The sequence below is a fragment of the Camellia sinensis genome, chromosome 9 (genome assembly GCF_055761805.1).
Source record: "Camellia sinensis isolate YWXY chromosome 9, ASM5576180v1, whole genome shotgun sequence".
In the NCBI taxonomy this organism is placed as follows: domain Eukaryota; kingdom Viridiplantae; phylum Streptophyta; class Magnoliopsida; order Ericales; family Theaceae; genus Camellia; species Camellia sinensis.
The window spans coordinates 35,986,083-36,002,500 of record NC_138969.1 but is presented as its reverse complement, the minus strand read 5'-3'; the positions used below and the strand labels follow the sequence as shown (position 1 = coordinate 36,002,500).

Below are 16,418 nucleotides of genomic sequence, written 5' to 3'. Positions count from 1 at the left end.
AAAATGGTGAACTTGTGACTTGGATAGATTCAATCCTCTTTTGTTTATGTCACCACATTATTTCATGACATTGATCAGTAATTTATCACCAGGGCAAATGAACTTTTCACCACCTTACAATAAGTTACATATAAAAGTACTCGGTTTATATAATCAACGTAAAAGTCCCAACAGTCAGAGTAATCAAATTTGATATCGAAAGGCAATAAAAGCTTACATACTAAGAGTACTCTGCTAAGAGAACTCTCATCACCTTGCTTAAATAGCTAGAGATTATCTTTCCAGCATGTTGCTTACCAATCCCAACACGAATTCCAACAGTCAATTCAGAGAAATCAATGTTCCACTCTTGAAAAGGCAACAAAGGCTTGTTCAGAATCTTTGATGATTCAAGCACTTTATTCCAGGTTGAGGTCATCTCAGCATTTCCTGTGAGTACTGCTGATTCACACATTCCAGAAGCAAGTCTCCTAGATAGATGAGGAGATGAAGGTAATGAGATTGCTTTCTGAGAACTCATCTGGGTCCTGTGAAAATAATATGCTGTAGACTTTTCTCCAGACATTTCATCATGATGGAAATTGGAAACCTGAAGAAGTGTTGAAACTCATAAAATAAAACTTGAAGGCATTAAGGGCAGGCAAAAATATTAAATGTGCACTAGAAGCAACACCATGCGGGAAGTACATATAGTAGGTTCAACAAAGGAATTCACCAGTAGAATCTGAAACAAATGCAGATATAAACATATCATACTTGAAAGTATTATATAACCCAGCATCTGTAATGATTTGCAAAAATTATATGATGAAGAAATACGTCGCAAAAGAAAATTGAAGAGAGAATGAATATGAATTTGGCAAAGCTAAAATATGCACTTTTGTAAGCTTGCCAAATTTCCTTCAGCGATTTTGAAACTAGTGAACATGATTTTGAAGAGTTTATGAGCCGTAGAAATCAAACAAAAAGAAACAGAAATTTCTGACAGATTTGTAGTGATTTAAGGAAATGAAAGTTAACAAAGCTGAGCTAATTTAGAAAGCAATGCCAACTTTTGGTGATAGTTCGAGGCTGGCTGCAATGGCTGAGGAACAACTTGAGCAACGAGTAAAAACTAAGTTGTGAGACGTAGTGGAACTAGTAGCTGGTAAGGTTGCGGATGATGGTAGATACAGAGATTTTGGCAATGGATTGTTGAAATGGTAGGTGAAGATTTTGGTGATGTGAGTTTCAGTGGTGGTGGTTGTGTTAATGGGTCTGACCCGGGTGAATGACAGCAGTGTGGGTTGGCAGTTCAGGTGGTGCCTCTAGTGTGCTCGAATTGATCTTATTGCAAGTGTAGCAGGTGGGTGTGTTTATTTGGATGGACTGGATAAAGGGGGATTGGAATCTACCGGACTGTTAGTCCTAGGATAAATTGTTCCCGGACTATTTAGTTGGACTGGATTTGTATCTTATGTTTGTTTAGTCATGGGATTAGATGTCTGGATTGGACTATTCTATTGAATCCTATGTTTGTTGGGAATATTATGGAGAAGCATAAATGCTAAAATGTCTATTTTACCCTTTTTAATTATTTACTAAGTAATAGCAATATTAAACATATCTTTAATATTTTAATTATTTTTAGATAGATTAAATAAAAATTTATTCTATTTTATTTTTTGCACAATTAAATAAATTTATTATTTAAAAATTAAATAAATAAAATATCAATAAAAATATAAGTTAGTTTTTTAATTAAAATTTTAAATATATTTATTTAAAAAATAATAATAATTAAATAAAACATCTATTAAAATTTAAATAAAATATAAACAAAATTTTAAAACAAAACATCAATAAAATATCGATAAAAAATAATTTTAAAAAATTAAATAAATAAAACATGAATAAAAATTAAATAAAATTATTTTATTTTTAAATTGAGACATTTAAATTTTATTGAATTTTACTAAATATAATACATAATTAAATAGTAGAGGATCAAAATGGTCACTTTACCACCTAATCCCATATCCCCCCTTATCCCCCATTTGTGTCCCACCCTCCCCATGGGACACAATAGTCCAATATATTTGAGACTAATAGTCTGGAGCAAAAATTTTGAATCAAACAACGGACTATTAGTCCAGAGGGACTATTAGTCCAATCCCATGGCTCAATCCCTCAAAACAAACACCACCAGAGAAAGTAGATAGAGGAGATGAAGAATCATAAAAATGTGGCCTAGAGAGCCATAGCAATAGTGGGATGGAGAGAGGAAATCAGGAATTATGGAGGTGGTTTGCAATTTGGGTGTAAGAGATGGTCAAATAGGGTGGTTGTTTTGGTTTAAAGATTAATAAATTCATATCCTCTTTTAGTACCACATTTCATGTCAATTTTAGGTCCTCTCTGTCCCCAACATTTCCATTTATGTTGATCGTATCACTCTTCGCACCCACAAATCTTCATTGTATATTACCAAAGCATCATAGTTTGTTCTCTCTCATCTTATCTTAAATTGGTGCTCACTTCTATCATTTCAAAATATATTTAATTCTAATTTTATTTTTCATAATCTTACCATATATGCATCTTAGCATTCCCATCTCAACTTCACTCATATTATGCACATGTTTCTTAATTGTCCAACATTTTATCTCGTAAAGCATTGTTGGGCTAATAGTTGTTCTCTAAACAATTTCTTCCAATTTTGTTACTATTTATTGATCACATAATATGTCAGAAGCATCTCTTCATACTTATTAATAATTGACCCTAGGTAATGAAAACGTTCACTCTTTTTATCTCCTCATTTTCAATCTTCACTTACTAAAGTCACATTCCATATATTCAATTTTAGTTCTACTAATTTTAAACTATTTTTACTCGAGTGTTTCTCTCCATATTTCTATTTTAGTGTTAATTCTTTCCTTAGTTTCATCCACCAGAATAATATCTTCTGCAAACAACATACACCATTAGTCATTTTCTTGAATGTGTTTAATTAATTCATCCATGACTAAGGAAAATAGGTAAGGACTCAAAGTTGACCCTTGCTGCAATTCTATTGTGATTGAAAATTCCCTAGTTTCTCCTATAAGTGATCAAATTATAGTTATAATCCCACAACACATGTCATCACATCAATATTCCATTTGGTCATACCATTCATCTCTAACACCCACCACATTATATCTCTAGACATCCTATTGTAAACTATTTCTAAGTCTATAAATTCATATGAAGATCCCTCTTCTCTATACTTCTCTACTAAATTAGGGGTAAAATTATTACCAACAAAGTGGCAGCCTTATGCATAATTATATAATAAACTTGATTACTTATACATACTTTTTGGGTGCAAGTCCAACTAGGCATATCATACACGTATTCCATACCCTTATCTAAGTGTCAAGTGTCCGACACAAGTACTTCACAAATTTAGAAGAGTCTACATAACATAGATCATTATTGGTTTGCGTTAGATGATGAGGATGGAATTTATGAGATGGTGCAGAAAATTGATTTTTTGTCTTATTAAACCATAACCACATAAAGTATCCAAAAATTAAAACTGGCACCACACATTAAGCAATTAAGTGCAAGAACAATGTAGTTTTCATCATGATATCAATTAGTAACCAAAAAGAATATAAACGTAGATTCCATAGAAATAATTTTGTGAACAATTGTTTCATTCTCGCACAAAATATTCTGAGCTCCTGTATTATTATTATTATTTTATTTTATTTATTTTTTTTTTTTTTCTTTTAAAAAACAAAGCAAAGTACAGAACATACACTTTCATGAGGATCTGGCTTATTGTTTTCTTTACTCATAGAACAAAAACTGTGTGCATCAACATGCTCCCTTGGAAGACGGCTTTGCTTCAACGTTTCATTCATTGCTCGTACAACCCTAGATTCAGCCAAGAACATCATATGCATATTGCATTAAGGCACTATACCAGGAAAAAAAAACTATTAAATAAATAAATGTCCATATTGCAGAAATGGAGAGCTGTCAATTCCATTTCCGGGTTTAATGGTTCTGTGTGTACAAACTTGAATTCATTTTTCCACTGCCACTGAGTGTCTCGTTGGTCGTTTCCCTTGTTTCTGTAGCACAAAATTATTTTTTTCTATTTTAATCTTGAGAAAAAAAAACTCAGTAATTTTCTCCATTTTCTTTATTGGGCTGATGTTAGGAATGTATTTCATTAGAGAGAGAAAATCTCCATTAGAGATACAAGAGCTCTAAGCTCCAAAATACAATGTGAAAAATATCATAGAACTGACTACTGACCATAACCACCTATTTATAGGCTAACGCCAAGTAAGCACGTAAAGCTTAACAACCACTACTCTTATTACATCAGACTTCCCAACAAGTTGGGGACATCAACAAAATGGCTCAAAAAAAAAACAACAAATGGAAGCACAATTGACAAGCAATGGCAAACAAGACAAAGTAATTGCAATTTCTAAATGTAAAGAAGTATCACTAAAAATCACCCAATGTCGATCCTGTCAATGCAAGTTATTTGAGAACGAAGTAGATACAGACCTAACCATAAGTATTATTTGCACAAAGTGACTGCTCTTACTAAGCTTGAGTTCTCATGCCTTGCAACTCCAGCTTTTTTCCAGCGTACCAAGCAATGGCCCCCAACATGTACATAATTACTAGCAGGAAAAATGTAGTACACAAAAAGAATGACAAAAGGAAGCTTCAAGCAAAAATAAAGCTACCTCCACATAGAAAGTTTAAACATTACAAAATGATACAAACATCAATATAAAGAGAAATCTCTGTATCCGATCCAGATGGAGAAAGAGCGATTGCTCTAAATATAAGAAGCATGGACACTTCAATGGAGGAGTGTCATGTCGGGACACGACACTCTCCGGATACTCCTAAAGTAACATCGGGCACTTTACATCTCTTCATATACTAACAATGTTCTACATTCTTTAGAATGCAACTTGTGCACTCTAAATATGTTTCTAAACATTTATAAGATAAATACATCATGGATATTTTAATGTTTTACAATTGTTTTGCATTCTTTATAATGCAATTGTTACTTGAATGATATTTTGATGTTTAAGTTATGGAATATATAATTTTTAATTTTAATTAGTGTTAAGTTGCTTTCTTTTTTTCTTTTTTTCATTTTTTTTTTTCATTACCTTTGAAAAAATTATTCATATATTTGGCATATAATAAATCTATAAAAATATAAATTTTTAACGTCTTCCAAGCATATCGTGTCTTACATTTTTTTGAAAATCATTGAGTTAGCATGTCGTGTGTCCGTGTCTGTGCTACTTGGGTCTAAATAAATAAAATGCCAATATCAACCATATATTTAATGCTTACTAGAAGTGATGGTTAAAAAAAAAAAAAAAAAAGGTATCAACCTTACAATATCATCACCAATCTCTGGAGTCATACTAATACTGTGTCTTCTTCTTCTTCTTCTTCGATGAGTTTCTAATGGTGATGCCCCAGCTGATCTGTAATTACACAAGTGCATGCAATCAGTTTCAGATGACCAATATGCGTGGTATTAATATCACTAGAGAAAGTTCTGCCCAATTACGTGGTACAAACAGTGGTGACTCTAGGAAATTTTGTGAGTGGTGTCATTCAAGTGCACTTTTGTATTGTCTTTACAGTTGTTATTCACATTTTGTCTACTAATAAACAAAAATAATGAAAAGTTTAAAAACACTCATCATTTTACTATCTTTTTATTTTTAAAATAAATTCAATAAATCAAAAAATAATTCTTGAAAAGGAGTATTTTCATAAATTTGCTAAAAAATAGTTTGTCAAGCAAGATTTCTAGATTAGATTTCCACTAACAAAATTTTTCAGAATCGCCAGTGGGTATATGTTACAAATTTATGTTGTTACAAAAAGTCATTTTTAATGTCATATGTATCCTTTTAGAAATATACATAATAGCATTTCTTGTACAAGATTGATGAATACCACTGTATAAACTAATCACATTTAAATGTAATAGCACGTGGTATTATCCCAACAATAGCTATTTATTTATTTTTATTTTTTTTATTATTATTATTTTTTAGTGCTTAGTCTAGAGAGAGAAAAGTAAGTAGTTTAGAAGAGCAGGGAGAGGAGTAGGAAAAGGGAAAACTAGGATGATTATTGGGTACTCCGATAGCACAGCCACGTGGTGCTCTATGATATTATGATTGGTGGAGAAGGTGGGGTTTTATGATTTTATGTTAGCTGATTGAGGAACATAAGGGGGTATAGTGAATGATGATTGCTGAAAGAGTACGAACACGTGGTACTCCAAGAATACCTAATAATTTTCCGAAAACTAGTCCTCCATGGGTTTTTTAGAAATTAATTACTAATTGATGAAAAAGTTATCATTTCAAATTTCAATACTTACAAAATTTATCATTAATTTGTAAATATATTTTTTTTAAATGTACACCGACATAGAATTTCCCCAAAACAAAATGGATAGTCTAGAGACTGGAGAAAATTATTTGGTGATTTGGGGTAAATTCAAGTGGGGCTCCAATTTGATATTTGTAGATTAAAGCATTGGGACCTAGTATTTTTGTCAGCTTTTTAAAAAATAACTTGACAAGTGTCAAATGTAAAGCATTGTTCCAAAATTACTATATAATATCTCAAAGACTAGACATATTGCAACCCGTTCATTGGTCAAATCCTTAAAGTGATTAGATGGGTTAGATCATTCACATCAGGCTAAACAAATTTTGAGCTAAACTGTTATCAAAAAGTTACTTTTTCGATTTTATCTAGCATTTTTTGCATGTACACCTCTATCGGACTCTCTATTCTAAAATTTAATTTTATAAAATATTTATTTTTATGATCTGCTGCATTATGCAAACAACTCTACCCAAAGCAGCTTCTAGAAGGTTCTAGGAAAAGTTGCTATATTCCTTAAAAAATAATAATAAATAAATAAATAATTAATGGTGCACAGCCGGTCATCCGATAAGATGTCTAGTCAGATGTCCAGTAATAAATGATAAAATATTATATTTCACGCTCCAAAAAAAAAAATGGTGTAGCAGTTGATCATCCGGCCGGATGTCCGGTCACTCTTTACGAATAAATGATAAAATATTATATAACTTATGAACAATGCGTCGGGACATGTAGCGATTTACTGTAGTAATGCCAAATTTAATTTTGGTGTAGCGAGGCTGATGGAGGAGTGATTTTGCACATTGCTAAGCAAATTTTGTCCTAAACCATAATAGCTAGCCTAATGTGGATGCTCTTAGGAAGAGGTATGCAAGGTTCATTGATAATATACCAGATGGCTTAGTCATCATATCCATGACATTTTAACAATGAAACTTCTCATATATAATGAATATTTTTCACCTGTCAGTGGGTTCAGGTGAACCCTCTTGCATAAACCTAGCATGGCCCCTAGGTGCAAATAGGAATTACCAAAATAGAAAAAACACTAACACTAGTACAGGAATACAAGTATAAAACCAACTTATTCTCAAAATTAGGGTTGGCAGTGGTGGTTCATCAATGCTTTGCACAGTTTGTGAGCAATATTGAACAATTATGTATTTCTTATATTTTGTAACAAATGCCAACGGTTTCTAAACAAAGAAATCTTAAGATAAGAACCTTGATGTCGCCATATCATTCCCATAATCTCTGAAAGAATCTCTATGACCACCTAAGATAGATCGTCCATGCACTCGAAGTAAAGGATGCTCTGGACTGAAAAAACAAAAAGAAAAAGATTAAAACAAACCTAGAAACAAATTGGAGATTCACACGAATCAAGTAAGAGCACTTAAATATGCAAAAAAACAAGCATAATTAACAACCAAGCTGGATTCAAGCCAAGTGAGAAAAAGTCAAACTAATAATTGAAAGAGAAACCTAAAGGAAGTGGAAAACCTAGACATAAACCTTTGTTAACTAGGACAAAAGAAGATTATCAAGCTCTGAACCTTTTTTATCAGAATCTTTCGATTCAAGATTTGATTCGCAATTTTTGCAAAATCGATACGGATCTATGAGTGAATCTATTTTGAAAGTGAATCTCTAGTGAATCGCACGATTCACAATCGATTCACAATTTGATTTATTTTTTATGATTCATGTAATTATTGGAACTATCGAGTCCGACATATTTTTTACTTTTTCTTTCTCTATCTTTTTATTGAAAATGACATAATACAACTTTTAATAGCATTTAATACCAAAATAACCAATATATGTACATGATTTGTTGTTATTTTAGTGATCATGGAGTTTTTAATATGATCCAATCAAATTCAGTCAGACCCAACATGCTTTTAACCTTTATTCTTATTTTTTTCCTTTAAATAATCATAACATATCTTTTAAAGATGTTTAAGAAAATAACTTACACCATGAATTATCTATCGTTATTTTATTAAATTAAATATAGTTGTATATTACATGGGGAGGTCAGTTATATATTTTAAAATGTTTTAGACTTCAAAATAAAATATCCTAAATAATGCTTTCTTATTATTTGGTCATTGCTACTTGGAAAAAGTATGTATGCTTATTTTTTTTTTAGAGCATCAACAAAAATCTAATTAAAAAAGAGAAGCGAAAGAGGACAAGAAGTCCTCATACAAAGAAAGAGAAAAAGAAAGAGCAAAACAAAAGTACAAAACTCCTAATCCTAGGGATGGCAAACAACAGCCCAATCCCTAGAGATCAACAATAAAGGGACTCCTTTAAAAGGAGGGGATACAAATGCCCAAAAAGATGCCAAATATTCCGCCCTATCCCACAAAGCCTCTATACTTGCTTCCTTGCCATCAAAGATTCTAGTATTTCTCTCCAACCATATAGCCCAAAAAATAGCGAAAACAATATTGGTCCACGTTGTTTTTGCGCTCTTGGTTCTCCTAAACACTATAAACCGAATAAGAAGCATCTAAATGCAGTCCTGCGGAGCAACCCACTGCTCATCACATAAGCTGAAAAGACGCTGCCATAATACACAAGCCACTGGGCAATGAAGGAATAGAAGACCACTACCTCCAAGTTTCTCTTGCACATCACACACCATTGAGGGCAAAGAGAGTGATTAGGTCTTCTCTTTTGGAAAACATCATTAGTTGTGACACCCTTTTGAGCCAAAGACCACATGAAAAACTTCACTTTATGAGGGACATCCGCTTTCCAAATTTTCTTATGATAAGGAAACAATGGAATAGAAGGATTCTCAATGAGCTTATCAAAAAAGGATTTACACGAAAAGACCCCTGAGAAAACAAGATTTCACACCCCAATATCAGAAGATGAAGAAAGAGAGACCCCCTAAAGCACTACCAACAAAGATGCCAACTCCACCGCCTCCCTATCATTCAAGTTTCTAATGAGGTCAAAATTCCAAAAGATAGGATCCATAAAAGAGCTTGCCACCGACGCTATTGAGACATTTCGAGAACGAACTAATCGGTAAAGAAAAGGAAAAGTTCTATCAAAAGAGATATCCCCTAACCAAACATCCTCTCAAAAATGGATATTCACCCCATTCCCCACTCTCAATGAAAAGAAATTAGACACAAGTGGATACAAACGAGAAATGGGTTTCCATGGTGAACGACAATTGCCTCTGTTAATCACATTAGAATCTCTACTATTAGATTGAACGCCGTACTTGGTTTTAATAACTAAACACCATAGCGAGTCACTTTCAATAGAAAATCTCCATAACCACTTGCCTAAGAGAGCAATATTCCTAGCAACGTTGTTCCCAATAGCCAAGCCACCTTTTTCCCTAGAAAGAGAAACAGTCTCCCACTAACCAAATGAACCCCTTTTCCCTCTTCACAAAAGTATGTATGCTTATTGTTAAAATATTAATATCATTGTCAAATTATTGTTACTTTGAAAATTGAGAGTTTTTCTTTGTTTACTGTCTTTATCAAGAATTGTTGATAAGAAATATCTAAAAAAGGAAAAAAATGTAAGATAATGAACTTACATAGAAACCTTTGTTAACTTCTTATCTATAAACTACATGATCATCATTCAAAACAACATTTTACTTGATTTAAGTCTAAATATTTCATATTCATAAGATATATTTAACATCCAAGTATGTAGATATATTTTTCCAACTAATTTAGAAAAAGTAACCGAATTTTTACGATTTATGATTCACGATTCAGTACGAGGTCATTTCAATTCACGACTTGTATCCCGATTTGACAACTATGCTCTGAACATAAAAGACCCTGTTAGAAATAATGTATAGAGAAAGAGAGAGAATAAATTGTATGTATTATTATTGATTGATATATTGATTTTTATTACAATGATTCATGATTCCTATATATAGAAGAGGGTGAGTGTGTAGTAGGTAAGGAGTAGGTGAAGTGGAGGTAGTAGTGGTGTAGTGGGTTAGGTTTAGTGGAGTAGGTGAGGTGGTAGTGGTGTAGTGGGTTAGGTTTAGTGGAGTAGGTGAGGTGGTAGTGGTGTAGTGGGTTAGGTTTAGTGGAGTAGGTTTAAGTGGGTGAAGTGGGTGGAGAGTAGGTGGATTTTAACAGCCCCCCGCAAACTCAAGGGGATAGGAACTAACCAACTTGAGTTTGGAGAGAGTAACAAAACAAGAAAATACATAAAAAGAAAAGAGGATAAGAGACACTGTATGGTCGTGTCAGACCATTGGTGAAGACACTGGATGGTGGTGTCATAACGTTGTAGAGGACACTGTATGGGGGTGTCATAACCATGTAGAGGACACTGTATGGTGGTGTCATAACGGTGTAGAGGACACTGGATGGCGGTGTCAGACCGATGTAGAAGACAGTTTATGGGGTCATGTCGGACCGTTGTAGCAGACAATGTGGTGACAGTTGTTGTGACAGTTTACGGAGTCTTGCTGGACCCTTGTAGAAACTAACCGGAATCAATGTCGGGACAGTTTACAGAGTCTTGTCGGACCCATGTAGAAACTAACCGGAATCAATGTCGGGACAGTTTACAGAGTCTTGTCGGACCCATGTAGAAACTAACCGGAATCAATGTCGGGACAGTTTACAGAGTCTTGTCGGACCCTTGGAAAAGCTAACCGGAATCAAATGTCGGGACAGTTTACAGAGTCTTGTCGGACCCCTAAAAAGTCGCACCCTCAAAAGGTGTGCCCAATCTTTCAAAAAGGCGTGCCATCAAAAGGCGTGCCCAATCCATAAAAAGGCGTGCCATCAAAAGGCGTGCCCAATCCATAAAAAGACGTGCCATCAAAAGGCGAGCCCAAGTCATAAAAAGATGTGCCGGACATGATGGCGAGGCACGTGAGTGCCTGGACTGGCGCGCCCGTTTGTCGTCTGGTGTCAAGTGGCGCGCGATACGCGTGGTTGCCTCGCTATTTAACCAAGGTTGATGCTGAGGCTGAGGCTGACAAAAAAACTTCTGAAAATCCTCTGAAAACAACTCTTCCTTTGCTGAGAAAGAAACTCTGTAATACTCTGTAACCAACCCGTCTCTGAAACACTCAGCAACATGGCCTCTTCTTCCCGTCCAGCTACCCAGAACATGGCCTCCTCTTCCCGTGGTCTGCTCACGCTCTTTCCAGAACTGAACGAGTCCACAAGAGAAATAACTAGTGCGGTGGCCAGTGAACCTCAACCAAACACCTCTGGTTTTGCTCCGTTGAACTTTCCGATGCGGTCGGTGGAGCAAAAAATGGCGGTGCAGTCGGATGTGGAGGCCAATCAGTATACCTTGAAGTCATGTGTGGAAACCATGACTGCGGTTACAAATTTGTCGAACCGGCTGCAGAGTAGGACAAATGAGGTGCAGCAGTTAAACGCCCAACTGGCTCTGCTCCAACGCATGTATAAGGATACGCGAGCAGAGATAAGTGTGCTAAAGGCGGAAAACAAGGAGCTGAAGCGGAAGGCCAGTTTTATGTTCCGATTTGGAGGGCCGCCATATGCTGCAGTGGAGGAGCAGGGAGTAGTGATCATGCCCAGTGGAGTGGGAAACACGGAGGCAACACCGGCAAGGGCCGCCCAAGACGGTGGCAAGAAGAAAAGACCGGCGGAATAGGCGAGAAGAAAAATCCCACTGTTCCGATTTGTGTTGGTTGTGTTTTGGTTTGTTTTGTGTTTTTTTATTTTTAGTTTATTTTTTTATTTTTTTTTTTATGGTGTAAAATGCTGATCGGGGTTGATCCCCGGCATGAAGAAATGACAAGTTTGTAAAATGTTGTTTTTTTGTTTTTTTTTTTGTTTTTTTTTTTTTTGTTTTTGTTTTGGGAGTGTTTTGTTGAAAAAATAAAAATAAAATGAAAGAAAACAAGGGAGAAAGAAAATAGATAAAAAATATTTATAGATGGATTATATGAAAAACATCAGTGCGATTGTTTCAAAATAAAGTGGGGTATTTAAAAAAGAGGAAAAATGACTTGGAAAAAATAAATAAAAATAAGTGATTTTTGAAATCAAATGGAGGAGAGAGAGGGACAAACCCATGTGATAAAGTGGAGAGAGAGTCGGTGAGTGGGGTGCAAAAGGTGAAGGAGAAATGATGGATTGAAAATGGTTTGGGTCAAAAGTGGACACTGTTAGTGGGGAACATGAGTGCATTGATTATTTGATATAATAATAATAATAATAAAAATAAAAAGTTAGAACACTTGGAGAGAATGAGTGGAGTATGGTAAGGGTTTCATCCAAAGCCAAAATTCCTGCATCGAATCACTTCGCAAATCCTAGCATGAGCTTTTTCTCTTTCCAGGCTTATTCATGAATTTCCTAGTGATTTCAAGAGCCTCTGGTGGCATTGTGGCAGAGAACACCCCAACCTGGATTTTGGGTGGCAGCAACTGAGAACACCCCAACCTGGATTTTGGGTGGCAGCAACTGGAAAATATCATAGATCTGATTTTTAAAAACCTCGTGACAGCATTTCATCAGCTTCATCCAAGACAAACATTTTGATGTAAACAGGGCGAAGTGATTGTCTCCGCAACATGTCAAACACACGACCAGGAGTACCAACAACAACATGAACCCCACTGGAGAGAATGCGCTGATCTTCGCGCACACTAGTCCCTCCAACACAAGCATGAACCTTCACACTTTGCTGGGCAAGTTCAAGAGTGGGTGGAAGAACCAAAGCTTGGCACTCAACCAAGCTATAATCTAGCTGCTGCAGAATTCCAGAGCAGAATGTTGCAGTGTTTCCAGTTCCAGACTGTCTCGTCATATGAGGTGAAGAATTCTTCTCCATCAGCCTCACACATGACTACAGTTGCACAAATCTTTGTTGATTTTATCAGCGGAATAGGTTGAGGTCCGGCGGGCGGCTAAGGTGAGGTTGCCGCCCGCCGGGGAAGCGAAAATACTAGGTTTTAAACCAGCTCTGATACCATGTTAGAAATAATGTATAGAGAAAGAGAGAATAAATTGTATGTATTATTATTGATTGATATATTGATTTTTATTACAATGATTCATGATTCCTATATATAGAAGAGGGTGAGTGTGTAGTAAGTAAGGAGTAGGTGAAGTGGAGGTGGTAGTGGTGTAGTGGGTTAGGTTTAGTGGAGTAGGTGAGGTGGTAGTGGTGTAGTGGGTTAGGTTTAGTGGAGTAGGTGAGGTGGTAGTGGTGTAGTGGGTTAGGTTTAGTGGAGTAGGTTTAAGTGGGTGAAGTGGGTGGAGAGTAGGTGGATTTTAACAGACCCAATGTAATCTGACACTTGATTTCAATATGTCCTAAATGGATGCCGTCGTGAAATTGACTAATATTAATTTTTTCCACTTCTTTAAATTTACATTTTCATATGCTTCTAATTGCTGCATCAAAACCAAAACAGTTACTGATCCAGTCAGTCAGAGTTTCATTGATGTATTAAATTTTGGCTCAACCCATAAGATGAAGGCCCGATTGCACTTACAGCAAATAATTAGTTCAGTGAACCTCACCTGATTTTTAAAATCCTTCCAAAAAATTTCACATCAAGACTGTCTCCAATTATTTATTTATTTATTTATTTATTATTATTTTTTCTCTCCCTCTCAAGGGAGTTTCATATTGAGTTAAAAGAAATCAGTAACTTCCTAACTACATGGTTTTATGGGTACCTTTGCATATTTTGAATCCAAGGTATGATTTATTTAACTTATGTATTATTCATAAATAAGTAAAATTTAAGCCCGATAAAACCTTGAACTGGCTGTCTGCTGCTCTGCAATTACTTTCATCTGGCTGCGCCGCCAAAATGCATTTGCTATATTTGGTTCACTGTGTGATAAACTGCACCAAAAAAAAAAAAAAAAAAAAACACTTACAGTGATGCAAAGTTTATATTTATTGACAAAGACAAAGAAACAGCAAGTGATAACAAATGGACATTATCACAGGGAATTAAAAAACAAAACAACTATTTGATGTAATATTTCCTCTTGGGAATAGAATTACTTTAGCCTTCCATCAATCATTGTTTTTGGTTGAAGCATTACATTCCGCAAAGATGGACCTGATACTTTAACTGATGCTTCTAGTTTATAGGGATAAAAGGACTGGAGGCTCTCATTGTTTTCAGCTCTGCAAGGCATAACACAGTAAATTTCAAACCAACACCAACAGAAATTCTAAAGTTGATAAAGCTACAAAAAAGAAATAGCAAATAAAACTATACATTCAAGCTGATAGCAAGAAATTTTCTTACCCTTCAACATATACTCGCTCTGAGGAGCCACAAAGAGGACTGTTTGGTTCTAGGGGTGAATCACATGAGTCATAGTCTGCAGAGTCACTCTCACCTGCAGCAGATATATGAAACATAAAGATTGCCTTGGTTGAAAAGGGTATCAACTGGCCTGGAAAACGCACAAGATCAACCAGAAGTTCCACAGAATTCATCATCACTATCACAGACATATGCTTATATGAGTCTGTTCTCTCCATTACTCCATCCCTAGGCAAACCCTGAGAATGGAAATGGAAAAACATTTTGAGCTTCAGAGACAGCTAGAAAAACGAGCCATCAGAAACTTTTTTTAAGTCAATAGGTTCAAAGCTCATTGAAGATAACCGAAAAAAGGAAATAAAGGGTGTCTTTCATTCCAAGTAATTAAAAAAAACTTACCACCATAAGCCTACTATCAAGGTCTACAGTATCTGCAAGAACTTTAAATAGGATTGCCCGGGCATGGCATGTACCATGCTTTATTTGACCCAGCATCCGGACTCCTTGATTATCCAATGCATGAGATACTTCCTCCAGTGCAGCTTTCGCTGGATTTAAATCCAAATTGGGTTGCTTATAAAATTCATAAACCTATGCATGGAAAAACATGTGATGTGAACAAAAACAAAACAAACTTGATCAGCATTTTGAAACCATTAATAATTAGGGATGGATATGGAGCTCAAAAGGTCTCTTGAAAGAAAATTAAAAAAAAAAAAAAAAAAAACATTAAACTTTCAATCAATAGCTGACACAGGTTCTTTAGAGGCAAGAACGATTGTTTGACATTGGCTGCAACTCATTTTAATCAAACACAAATGTAAAAACAATCATTTACTTCTCCACTCTGACATAAAAATAAAATAAAATAAAGAAGAAGAAAAGAATACTATTATTTTGATCCACTCGCAGACAAATACCATTGGGCACCAAACAACCACACAAGACTATTGTCACATGTTTTAGTAATTATAAAGCTCCCGCCTCACTGGCAGTATTAGCAAAACACTCCAGCAAAATCTGAAGCTCACTTAATATGTGACTAACCACCAAATTTGAACTAAATCGAAAACTCTAATATCCCCCAACACCCTTGCATTCTCAACTTGTAGGTGCTCCATTTCATTAAGCCACTTTTCAACAGCTTCAGCTTCCCAGCAATGACACAAGAAGAATTTCCTTCCACCCAATAGCCACCCTACTAACATTGAAATATGTCCACAAACTCTCGAATCTAAAGGGCTATCCTTATCATCAAACCACCACTGTCCAACAAAACAAGAATATGAAGGTGGGGGAGAAGGAAGCCGAACCTCTGATCAACCTGGACACACAAAAAATCTGAAATCAGCCTTGAAAGAGAAATCTAAGCAATAGTTGACAAGTGTTCCTCCTTGTGGAATAATGGCCAAATTCCCCAATAGATGACTTGGGTCCAAGCCTTCTGAAGAATAATGTTCTCAACACTATAAGAATAAAATCTCTTCAAACCTACTAATTGAATGCAACTCTTGGTTATTAGACCAGGTATAAAGACTGCCCCACAGGAAGGTCCACTAACAAGTACTCATTGCATTGGAAGATGTGATACAACCCAAACTTAAAAGGAAACCCACCACAGAAAAATTGCCTCCCACACACCAAGGAACATCCAGTGTACCACTAGTAATGCTAACAGTAAGGTATTGCC

At 35.3% G+C, this 16,418-nt stretch overlaps 1 protein-coding gene across 8 annotated transcripts in view; it reads right to left on the bottom strand.

Annotated features, from left to right (window-relative positions):
- Positions 1-16,418, bottom strand: part of LOC114306193 (serine/threonine-protein kinase EDR1) — a 46,174-nt gene that overhangs the window by 3,257 nt on the left and 26,499 nt on the right. For 6 of the 8 annotated variants that reach the window (XR_014339543.1, XM_028251384.2, XM_028251387.2 and 3 more), the window contains 8 exons: positions 15,128-15,319; positions 14,708-14,967; positions 14,458-14,583; positions 14,203-14,292; positions 7,660-7,755; positions 5,412-5,507; positions 3,789-3,906; positions 298-589 (listed from right to left, as the gene is read on the bottom strand). Coding sequence is in view for 7 of the 8 variants with exons in the window: in XM_028251384.2 (XP_028107185.2) it covers positions 298-589; positions 3,789-3,906; positions 5,412-5,507; positions 7,660-7,755; positions 14,203-14,292; positions 14,458-14,583; positions 14,708-14,967; positions 15,128-15,319 (1,270 nt within the window). In the remaining variant the exon portion in view is untranslated. The remainder of the gene's footprint in view (positions 1-297; positions 590-3,788; positions 3,907-5,411; positions 5,508-7,659; positions 7,756-14,202; positions 14,293-14,457; positions 14,584-14,707; positions 14,968-15,127; positions 15,320-16,418) is intronic. The other 2 variants (XM_028251388.2, XM_082886559.1) reach the window with 1 other exon arrangement.